Source organism: Plectropomus leopardus, chromosome 15 (assembly GCF_026936395.1).
Source record: "Plectropomus leopardus strain MGB_pleo_1.0 chromosome 15, ASM2693639v1, whole genome shotgun sequence".
Taxonomy (NCBI): Eukaryota; Metazoa; Chordata; class Actinopteri; order Perciformes; family Serranidae; genus Plectropomus; species Plectropomus leopardus.
The window spans coordinates 3,455,012-3,467,232 of record NC_142190.1 but is presented as its reverse complement, the minus strand read 5'-3'; the positions used below and the strand labels follow the sequence as shown (position 1 = coordinate 3,467,232).

Sequence of the window (12,221 nt, the reverse complement as noted above, 5' to 3'; positions counted from 1 at the left end):
AGAAACGTCCTAAAATCCTAGAAATGTCTTAAAATCCTAGAAACTTTTGAAAGTCCAAGAAGCATCCTAAAATCAGAGAACCGTCCTAAAATCCAAGAAATCACCAAACCCAGAAGGCTCCTAAAATCCTAGAAACCTCCTGAAATCCGAGAAACTTTCTAAAATATAAGAAATATCCTTAAATTTGAGCAATTTTCTACCAACCTAGAAACTTTCTTAAATCCTAGACACATCCTAAAACCTTACAAATCCAAGAAATCACCTAAAAACCCAAATCCTATAAACCTCACATCCCCAAATCATCCAAAAATCCTAGAAATGTCTTAATATTCTAGAAACTTTCAAAATTTCAAGAAACATCCGAAAATCAGAGATATGTCCTAAAATCCAAGAAATCAACAAACCCAGAAACCTCCTGAAATCCTAGAAACGTCCTAAAATCCTAGAAATGTCTTAAAATCCTAGAAACCTTCAAAGATCCAAGAACTGTCCAAAAATCCAAGAAACTTTCGAAAGTCCAAGAAGCATCCTAAAATCTGAGCAATTTTCTACAAACCTAGAAACCTCCTTAAATCCTAAACAAAACCTAAAACCTTACAAATGTCCTAAAATCCAAGAAATCACCGAACCCAGAAAGCTCCTAAAATCCTAGAAACTGCCCTGAAATCCCCCAAAAATGTCCTGCAATGCTAGAAACCCCCTAAAATCCTATAAACCTCCTGAAATCCTAGAAACGTCCTTGAACCCCAGAAATGTCCTAAACTCCCATAAACAACTGGCCCCTGGCTTCCTGTCATTTTGCAAAAGTGGCCCCAAAGCAAAACAAATACAAACAGAATGAGGTCGACGGCAGAAAGCAGCCAGACGAGTCCTCCTTTTGTCTCCCGTGTCTTTCTTTGGGCAGTGGACTCCCCGCGGGGCGAGGCGGGAATACAACATGTGCATTAGAGCTCATAACATCGTGTCTCACAGGCGGACACACTTCCACACAAATGGCTTTCGCCGCAGAGGTTCCCATCAGCATGAAAGGAGAGAGACGCTTTACTGCTACAGTAAATCTGAGGAGCAGCTCCGGCTCGCATCAAGGACGAGTCTCTGTTCAGCGGAGGTCTCGCGGCCCTCTGTTCGCCCGCTGAGCCGCCGTATTTGTCAGCGAATACATTGACTCCCTCGGGAATGTGTGCACGGACCCTGTGGGCCCCGCGGCCCCCGCGGTCGGCTGAGAGCAAAGAGCCTTCAGTTCTCTCTCATGTTGTTGAGACAGATAAAGGCCAGACATTGTCCATCACGCTGTTATTAGGCGGCACAGTGGACAGTCTCCGTAACCTGCTGTCCACAGACTGCATACCAGCACATGTCACATGTTATTAAAGAGAAATATTCAACCACGCTGCTTTCACTCCTTTCAGCATTTCCACATCTTAACCAATGTCAGAGCTGTCAGGAAATTTAATAAAACTGTCCGCGGCTGCAGCGAGCGCATTGACTAATCTATTGATTTTTTTTCCTCGATTAATCATTTGGTCCATAACGGTGGTTCAGCCACAGGGTCCAGATTTTATCCTTAGTCATTAGTTCAAGGTGCACACACGAGATAAACTACCAATTTCACAAAATGTAAACAGCACGTATTTTTTAAGACCGTAAAATAAAACGTACTGCAGGATTTACGTGCAATAACCTAAAATTTAGTAAATAAACAGCACTGCAACCAAAAAAGTGCAGATTATTGCTTCAAGATCAGAGACAAGAACATGCTGCTACGGTTCAGCATGGTAACAGGTAAAATTAGGGCTTTTTTATCTTATTTTTGCGGGCTTTTGTGCCTTTAATAGATAGGGAAGCTTTAAGATTGAGAGGGGGAGCGAGTGAGAGGGGGCGACATGCCGCAAAGGGCCACAACCTCAGCATATGGGGCGCCTGCTCTAGCCACTGAGCCCAAAATTAGGACTTTTAAAGATTATTTTTTGGGCTTTTATGCCTTTAATTGATAGGAAAGTGAGACGACATGCAGCAAAGGGCCTGGGCCGCAATCAAACCCGCAGCCGCTGCGGCGAGGACACGGACTCTGTACATTTTTACTCATCAGTACGTTGCTGAGTCCGAGCGAACCTCTGTGCCAAATTTAAAGAAATTCCCTCCAGGATATCTTGAGTTATCACGTTCACAAGAAACAGACGGAGGGAAGAACAACCTGAAAAAACTCCTCATAACACGCGGAGACATAAAAATGATTGCGACGGTCCCGCTAAAACAACGTCCTCACACACAACCAAAACAATGCAAACAAAGCCTTGTTCCTGCTCTTTCACTGCCAAAGTCGTGGAGATATTAATGACGGAGGGCGAAGACAAAAGCTGAGCAGCAGCCAGACCAAAGAATCCTAAGTGATTTCCATTAAATGAGTTATCTATCTACTTAAAAGTAGTTCTGGCTCACTGAGTGGTGAAATGACATTCAGAGCGGCGGAGTTTCTGCTCCGCTAAGTGTTCTTCATAGGTAGCTGGCAATTAGGCACGCCGAGACATCTCCGCTAACGTCTATAATTCATCTTCCTGGCACGAAGACAACACGGGACGACTGTTTTGTCTCGTGTGTCGGAGGATTTCTGTGGAGTCAACCCCCCCCCCTCTGTCTCATCTCATCGTGCTGCCATTTTCGGCGCAGACGGACAAGAGACGAGGACAGACATTTTCCAATCAGTGTCGCTGGAGCTCGGCCACGACTCATTTAGGCAACAGGACGACCTTGACATTCAGCGGGCACGGACTGCACGAGGACGCACGTGCTGCCACGGAGCCAGCGAGCACGTACAGTCGAGAGGACACGCACACGCACACGTACACACACACGCACGCACGCACACGCACACGCACACACACACACACACACACACACACACACACACACACACACTCGTGTGAGCTGTTGGCTGGTTACCACAGAGGCCAAACTGATCCAGCTCCGGTGTTTAGTGCTGTGAAGCAGCTGGAAGCACATAAGCTGCTATCATGTTAAGGTGAAAATGTTTTCTGGCAGCCGACCTCCTCCTCCTCCTCCTCCTCCTCCTCCTCCTTCACACTTTACCTCGCAGCAGCTCACAGTACACCTCTCCCACTGACACGTTCAACCTGGCAGCACCACACACACACACACACACACTTTCACACTTCCTCCGACTCCTGCACGCTCCTGTGTGCATGCACGCCAAACGCGCTCGCACGCCACCGCCACCGCCACTCTGCATCTCCTCTGATGGAAAAAATCACAAGCAGAAACAAGCAGAAGTAATACAAGGAATAATTTATGTGGAAAACCACCATGCAGAAGAGTTTTCAATCGCTTTCGCAGTTGCAAGGAGCTTAATGCGCCGCACTGATCGACTGGAAAACACTTTTATGGATCAGGGATTACGCCGAGTTACAGGAAAGACCATTTCACAGCCTGCAAATAGCATTTATGTTAACTTCCAGGTCGTGATTGAATCGATCCGAAGGTTGGAAACAGACACGTATATGTACACGTTGATGGCGACAGAGCGATGACGCCATCAGGGTTCAGATTGGTTGCGTTGCTTTTACAGTGCAACTCTCGCTGCCGCCTGATCTCCAGAGGCTCCATTCGTTAAAATAAAATGCCGACACAGATAATCTGCAAAATGCCGAATATCGGCCCCAATAATCGGTCAGGCCGATAATCTGTCGACCCGTCAACAATGACACCAACTGGAAACACGAGCTAAAAGTTGTCAGTTTTGACATTAATGAAACGCAAAAGCCTGAAAAGTCAAATAAATATGGATAAAAAACACCTTATTTGGGTAACCTTAAACACACACAGACCTAACAGACGTCTTAAGAGTGAACCTCTAAACAATATTAAAGTCAAACCCTTCACCACCAACTTCATCCAAAAAACATAAAAATAAATGAATAAACAAACAAAAGTGACGCAAGAAATCAGCTTTCTCACGCTGTAATCTGAATCTTTCTTATCTTGACCATCTTCCTTATACGAAATGAACTCTACATACGTTTGTGTTTGTTTGCCTCTTTCACGTGTCATTTCGGGGGTTTGTCTGTCTGTGTGTGGCTAAACGGATGCAGCCGCTCTGCCAGCCTGGCGACGGCCCATCAGCACCGCTCCGTGCTCCTGAGCGCCAGCAGCACTGGACAGCAGCGCGGTCCAAGCAAAAGCTTTTGACAACATGAAGTGACAACAGAAAAACCCAGAGAAACTACAGCATAAGTAGGCCAGCCTCTCAGGGAGCCTCCTCCTCCTCCTCCTACTCCTCCCTCCTCCTCCCTCCTCCTCCCCTCCTCCTCCTCCTCCTCCTCCCTGTCCTGTCCTCATCCTCCCCTCGGTTCACTCGCACAGCATCCGCAGGGCTCATCTCGTCTTTTCAGAGTACACTCTTCCACTCTGATGGAGACCGCAGAGCTCGATACACACTGATAGGTGTCTTCTTCTACTAACACAAACACAGAGTCGGACTAATGCAGTGATACTCAACTTACGGCCCGCAGGACAAATCTGGGCCCCGATAGTGTGCCGGGTGGCCCCCCGATCTGTTCTCTAAGTGATTCCCACTATGCCAGAGTGCAAAAATAAGCAACAAAATAAAGCTTGTTTATCAAAATGTGCCAGTGGAGGATCCCCCCCATCTCCGACAGCAGTCCCACATAAGCCCCTAATGTCCTAAAATCTTGCAGATGTCCTAAAATTCGAGAAATGTCCTTAAAATTTAAGAAAGATCCTAAAATCCATGAAACATCCTAAAATCAGAGACTGTTCTAAAACCTTACAAACATTCTAAAATCCTAGAAATGTCCTAAAATCCAACAAATGGCCTAAAATACTAGAGACGTCCTAAGGTCCTAGAAAAGTCCTAAAATCATGTAACTATGCTGAATTTCAGGAAATGTCCTAAAATCCAAGAAACCTTCTGAAACCTTAGAAATGTTCTAAAATCCAATAAACGTCCTAAAAGCCAAAAAATTTCCTATAATCCTAAAAGCATTCTAAAATCCTAGAAATGTCCGAATCCCACAAATGTCCCAGGATCGTGAAAATGTCCTAAAATCCTAGAAAAGTCCTAAAATCCTGGAAATATGCTAAATTTCAATAAAAGGTCCTAAAATCCTAGGAACGTTCTAAATTCCTACAAACGTCCCAAAATCCGAGAAACCTTCTGAAATCTTAGAAATGTTCTAAATTCAATAAACATCTTAAAATCCTAGAAACATCCTTAAACCCCAGGAATGTCCTTAAATCCTCAAAACATCATAAATGTTTCTAAAATCCAACAAACGTCCTAAAATCCTAAATATGTCCTATAATCTTAAATGCATCCTAAAATCCTAGGAACGTCCTAAACCCCACAAATGTCCCACGAACCTAAAAATGCCCTAAAATCCTAGAAATGTCCTGGAAACATGCTGAATTTCAAGAAACGTCCTAAAATCCTAGAAACGTTCTAAAGTCCTACAAACTTCCCAAAATCTGAGAAAGCTTCTCAAATCTTAGAAATGTTCTAAAATCCAATAAACATCCTAAAAACCCAGGAATGTCCTAAAATCCTAAAAAAAATCTTCAAATCCTATAAACGTTCTAAATCCCACAGATGTCCTAGGATCCTAAAAATGCCCTAAAATCCATGAAACATCCTACATTTATAGAAACATGTATGGGGCTGCTGTGATTGGCCCCTGGCCTCCTGTCATTTAGCGAAAGTGGCTCCAAAGCAAAACAAGTCGGGAATCTCTGGACTAATGGCTGCTGAGGTGTGTGTGTGTGTGTGTGCGTGTGTGTGTGTGTGTGTGTGTGTGTGTGTGCTGCCTGTGAGGTTTGTGTTTCTGTGCAAGTTGTTGACAAGTTGTTGAAAATGGAGGGCATCAGCAGAACGGCGTGCACATCAGCGAGGAGTGGCGGAGTAATAAAGTGGCTCTGATGAAAACTTAATGGCCCCTTCACCTTTATTAATGGCTGCGGGAGCAGGATGGCGTGCTCGGGTTCACCGCTGTAATAACACGTGTAGCTTCCATCAGCCTCACGCTCACCAACAACCCGGAAGAGGAGCTCATAACCGGACCCACTGACTGAGTCGGTGGCGTCTGGATGACCAACAAAAAGAGCTCCAATTTCAGCCAAATGAGCCTCAGTCACAGTTTTTCAGTTTACTCGACTGTGGTCGCTAACGTGTGAATCTCAGTGAGATGACGCAGAGATCAAACTTTGCTCTCTGACGTCCTGTCAGCTCCCGGCCTCTGAAAAACAGGGTCCGTACACACTTTACCGAGAAATTTACACGACTTTTCTATGACTCTGAGGCGAATTTTAGAGACCAAACCTCCTCTGAAACGACCATCGATACTCCTTATGTTCTTTTTCATCACTATAATGTACACATGCCTCAAGTTCTTTGAAAAATGTTAGCAATCTCTTAATTTGAATTTTTTTGTGATTATTATTATTATTTTTATATAAAAATGGTGATTTTATTTCTTTTTTTCATTTTTTTCTTTTTTTTTTTATAAACCTGATTTTTAAAATTAACATTTTGGTGATTTTTATTTTCTTTTTAAAAAATGTGGTGATCTTGAAAAAAAATGTGCTGTTAGTTTCTTTCTTTAAATTTTTTTAGTGATTTTTAAGGCAAACATTTTGGTGATGTTTTTTGTTTTATTGTTTTTTATTTATGATTTTTTTCCCATTATTTATTTATTTTTTTGGTGAAGAGAATATTTTTGATGATAAGTTTTTTCTTTAAAACTTTTTAGTGATTTTTAAATAAAACATGCCTTCAAAATCTGCTAATTTAAAAAAAAAAAAAAATTTTTCAAAAAAACATCCTTGGATTGTCGCATTGCCAACAGTCATTGAAAAAATCAGCTACTATGCTGGTTTGTGAGGAAAATTTTATGACTTTTCCAAAACTTTCAGAGTACATTCAGTTTTCCAAAAGAAAGCCATGACTTTTCCAGGTTTTTAATGACCGTACAAATCCTGGAAAAGACTCCAAGGCGTTGCACTCTTCCCCTCCCTGCAGATACTTGCAGCTACAATCACACACTTATTAATATCTCCCTTTCAAATGCTAATTCCCCTTCATGCATAAATCATAACTCCAGAGGTGGTGCAGCGGAGCAGGAGGGTGCAGGGCTGGGGAGGTCCAAACATCCTGGAATTATCCCACAACTTGCATGAAAAATCAACGTCCCAGTTTACAAGAACAAGGCCGATTGTTTCTGCTCTAACAAGCTTGAAAAACGCACCGCCTCAGCAACATTTTCCAAACTTCCAGGACCTCGCATCGTCCCACCGACCTCAAACACCCCCGTCTGCGTCTGTGGGTGTAACCGCGCAGCTGCGTGCGCCACAGGCGGGGAGAGAGCAGCGCGGTCCGATCCAGCCCCTCGCATATTTCGCTAACCGGGTTCAATTTAACGAAGAGAGACGAAAATTGAAATTCCTGCTCGGTGGGGAGCCCCGATCGGTGAGCAGCCTGCCAAACCGGAGCCACTTTTCGCAGCTTTGATGTGCGCGCGGCGTGCTGGGCTGCAGATGCTGCTCGCTGTATGATGCACAAGCAGATCAATGAATCATTTCTTGTGACTGCATCATCACCAAATCCTGAAAAGTTGACTCAGGAGGAGTCTGGGAGCCACTGAGATGACTGCGTACGGCGTGTGAGCGAGCAGAGCTTCATCGTGAGTCGCTGCAGACGTCCAAAAACATCTCAAGAACCAAATCAACCCCTGTGGATACCAGCTGATGAGAGAGGGCTTTACAAGTATTTAAAACTACAACAAAATGACTTTTTATGCATGTAAAATCAACGTGTTTGAGTAAATGTCTACAATCAAGAGTAAATTTTCTTTAACCTTTGCAACTTTAGTACATTTGCTTGATTTCTTTCAAAAACATGGACAGAGGGCGATGAGCAGCTCAATAAGAAATGGCCCAAAAATGAAAAGAAACTAGTAAAAAGTGAAAGAAAGAAAATTATCTAAAAATTTGCAAAAAAAAGAAAGAAAGAAATGAAAAGTAAAAAAAAAAGAAAATGACTGCAAGAAAGTGTAAAAAAAAAAAAAAAAAGCTTCCTTGTTTCCGTAATATAGCTTGAAGAAAATTACTTGAAATTTTGCAAAAAATAGACAAAAAGTTGAAAAGAAGGTAAAATAAACAACAAAATGAATAAATAAAGATATTAGATAGTTGTTAACAATAATTACAACAGTGAAAATTAGAAATATATTTTTCTGTTTTTTTTCCTTGTTTTTTATTATTATCATGTGTTCTAATAATTTCTCTGCCTCTTTTAAAACTACTTTTCAGGTCATTTTTTTCATATTTTTTTGCACTTTGCCTTTTTGGTCTTAAATCAAGAGTCCTTTTTTTTAACCTTTTAAACCTAAGCATATTGGCTAATAGTAGTATAATAAGTAGTAAATAGTTCATAATATTAATTGATATTAATAACTTTAAAATCTTCTTGACATTTTCACTATTTTTTAAATTATAATCCTCTAATAATTTCTCAAAACATTGTGAAACAACACAACAAATAAATTAATAAAATAGCTACGAATTGTAATAATTACAATTATAATATAGTTTTATGGACTTTTTTCACATTCTTTTTTAAATTATTTTACTTATTATATTGCTGGTTGTCTTTTTAGCCATTTTTCAAAGAACAAACCAAACCTGCGTTTAAAGGTTTAAACGCAGGTGACCTTTGCGTTTTACTTGACGTGTGTCCAGGTTTTAAAGGGTTAACCAGGTGTAAATTTTCTTGATTTATCGGACATGAAATCATCTTTGTTTTGCTCCCAAAAGGTTTGCTGCTGCTCTGGATCTTCACACCTGGACGCCCCTCGTGCTCTGCGCCCCGCACCTGAGCTGGGCTGGATGTGATGGGTGTGTTTGTTTTACTCACCTGCCAGGAGCTGGAGGGGATCTCTGCAAATTTGCCCAGTCCCCCGAAGGTGTAGCAGCGGTACATGTGGTCCAGAGACTCGGAGCAGTGCCACAGCAACCCGAAGCTCACCGAGTCCTTGCTGCCGCCGTGCTGGTGCTGCTGGTGCTGCTGGTGCTGCTGGTGGTGGCTGTTCCTCAGCTGGTCCTTTACAATCCAGGCAGGTGAGATGAAGCTGAAGCTGCAGACGGCGACCAGAGCGGAGGACAGGAGCACCCAGAAGCAGCCCACGCAGCTGAACATGGTGGCGGCGTGGGGCGCAAAGCCCGGAGACAGACCCAGATCGATCCCGAACCCGGCTTCTTCTTCTTTCTTCTCCCGGCCCAGGAGGAGCGACTGCATTTGGAGCTCACGCCTTCAAGACTGCAAACTTCAGCTCGCCGAGGAGCACCAGCAGGTCAATCAGCAGCGCGCCTGCATGCGTGTGTCCGGGACATCTGCTCTGGACGGACAAACCGCCGAGACAACGTCCATCAGCAGGAGGACAGACGGGAGAGGTGATGCCGCAGTAAAAAGTCAAGTCATCCGCGTCTCCACCGCCACTCAGTCTGCTGGAGAAATGCCCAAACGTGACACACCGACGCGCGCGAAATGTTTGTCACACCCAAAACTGCACGCGCAGTTGTCATACCAGCGCAGGTGGAGGAGGAGCGTGTTTAATTCAGAGCTGCAGACAGTTTGGACATGTCCCACGGCCGCTGTCCCTCCTCGTCCTCTGCTCCTCTCTGTGGACTCCACACGGACAGCACCTCACTTGGCGTCTCTCGCAGAGTGCTGCTGGGTAGCGGGAAGCGCGCGAGGGTTAAAAAGAAGAGAGCTTCCGATCGCGATTTTCAAATTAAAATGTTGAGGAAGGAGGCGCGACACACCAAAATAAGGAATACATTTGAATAATTAAAAGTGAAGGGTCACCACATCAGAATACTAAATTTACACAATTTCTTATTTCTTTCTAATGTCTTTATCTTTCCATTTTTTTAGGAAGAAGAAAATAAACAAACAAAAACAAAAAAGTTAACAATAGCAAGACACAAAATACGTATGAAGATCATTTTAAAACAAAAAATCAAAGTGAAAATATAAATATATTATTTAGAATATTATTGTTATTATTATTATTGTTAAGAAAGGTTAATATACCAAAAATAGAAGATATGATCATTTACAAACAAAAGATTATAGTAAAAGTTATTAATTCAGATTGTGACTATTATTATTATTATTATTATTATTATTATTATTATTATTATTATTATTATTATTATTATTATTATTATAAATATTACAGTAGAAGAAAATCTATTTAGTCTCATTTTATTTGATGTTTTTCACAAGGATAATATACAAAAAACAATCAATAAACAATAACAGCATATAAAAATCAGATGTGATTATTTGAAACAAAAAAGTAATCAGTTGACGGCAAATTAATTGGAAACAATTTTGATCATCGTTTACAGAATTTTTCATGCAAAAATATTTTAAGCTTCCAGCTTTTCCAACTTAAAGATTTGCTACTTTTCTGTGTAACTGCTTTGATTGATTGTATAGATTTTTTAAATAATAATAATAATATATATAAATATAATTCTTATTTGTTATTATAATTAATAATATAATATGATTTATAATTATTATTATCAAGTTTATTACTCTTTTTATTTATTTATTTATTTACTTTTACTCCTTTGGCAAGAAATCTATTAAGCGTAATTGATTAACAAAAACACTTTTATTCTGAAGGCAATACCTACTCTTCCGGTATTTTGCACATGTCTCCTTTACCTTGTCAAAAATCGTCTGGTCGCAGGTTGTTGTCCAAATGGCTCAAATGCGCTTTGCACTTCGTTAATGCGGCGTTATGTGCATTAATGCGGTTTTCATTAAGACATGAAGACAAATAATTGTAATAAAAACAGTATATAAAATTATTGATCAATTTTTTTTAATATCAGTTAATTATCAATATTATCTGCAAAACAAATACTTCTTAGTATCATCATGTGCAGCAAAAGTGACTATTGTTGTGTTCATTGTTACACTGATACAGCAGCTCAGCCAATCAGAGCTCAGGACGGATCTGTCAGTCTGGATTGAAGTGGGCGTTGCCTCTGCACGCGCAGGTAGCCTCAGTCTGCAACAACAATGAAACAGCGTTTTGCGACCCAGACAAGGGACTGTTGGTTATTTATGAGGAGAAGGGGGTCGCTTTTAGGGTGGTTGGTTTTTCTTTGACCCTTCCCAAAGCTACGAAGTGACTTTGGGAAAATGATCATTTCAATACACTTCTGGCTGTGATCAAAATCTGTACATTTTGCGATTTTTTTTTTTTTTTTTTTAACATGCCTGCAAGTTTGCAAGGCATGATTTTTAGAGAAAAAAAATGTAAAAATAAAAAAGTAAATTGCCAAAAGTGTTTAAAGAATAGAAAGTCACTATTTTTTTTAAATTACCAAAACTGTTGGAAAAAAAATTGAAAGGAAACTTTTAAAAAAAATTAAAAATCACCAAAACTTTTAAAATAAAGAAATTGCCAAAAATATTTAAATGTGCGACAAACATTATATCAAACTCATTTTCTACATCTCAAATACATTAAGCCAAAAACACAAACTAACAAACTAACTAGCATAAACAAGTTAGCATAAACAAGTTCTTCTTTTGTTTTTGTTTTTTTTAACACCAACATTTTTTCTTCAACTTTTCACTTTAAAACATCAAAAGATAATTTTAAAAAAAACAAAAAAATCTTAATGTATAGTGTAGGGAGGGTCATGTATTTTCCTAAAGTCAAAATGTATGTTTAGATTAAGGATTTAAAAAAAAGTCACACCCCAGCAAAACCCCTCCTCTGATAAATAGAGAACAGTCCCTTAAGTGATAAATATTTATCACACAAATAAGCTGAAGTAGTGGGCTCATTTTGTCCTTGCAATACACACAATTGTATAAGTTACTTCATTATTATTTGTATTTTTCTAAATGATCTACTGTCATTAATACTTCACAGCGAGAGGTACCTTCAACCATGAGACCTCTAAAAAATAATCCAAATTTTAAATGCTCTGCTGAATGTGACCTCTGTGCCCTTTCAGTTGAAATGTTCATTACAATTTGTGGATTTTTCTGAGCCTGTTAAACAGAAAGTGCTTATTGTCATGTCAGAAATAATCTTTCTTATATTTGACCCTAACACAGCAACACAGTCAACATTGCCCCCAGCTGGTCAGAGGTGATAATA

The 12,221-nt window shown here is 40.5% G+C and overlaps 1 protein-coding gene across 1 annotated transcript in view; it reads right to left on the bottom strand.

Annotated features, from left to right (window-relative positions):
- lhfpl7 (LHFPL tetraspan subfamily member 7) overlaps positions 1-9,738 on the bottom strand; it is a 146,184-nt gene extending 136,446 nt beyond the window's left edge. The window contains exon 1 of the mRNA XM_088088673.1: positions 8,942-9,738. Within this exon, the coding sequence (XP_087944799.1) occupies positions 8,942-9,322 (381 nt within the window). The 5' untranslated portion in view covers positions 9,323-9,738. The remainder of the gene's footprint in view (positions 1-8,941) is intronic.
- Between the last annotated feature and the right edge of the window lie 2,483 nt (positions 9,739-12,221).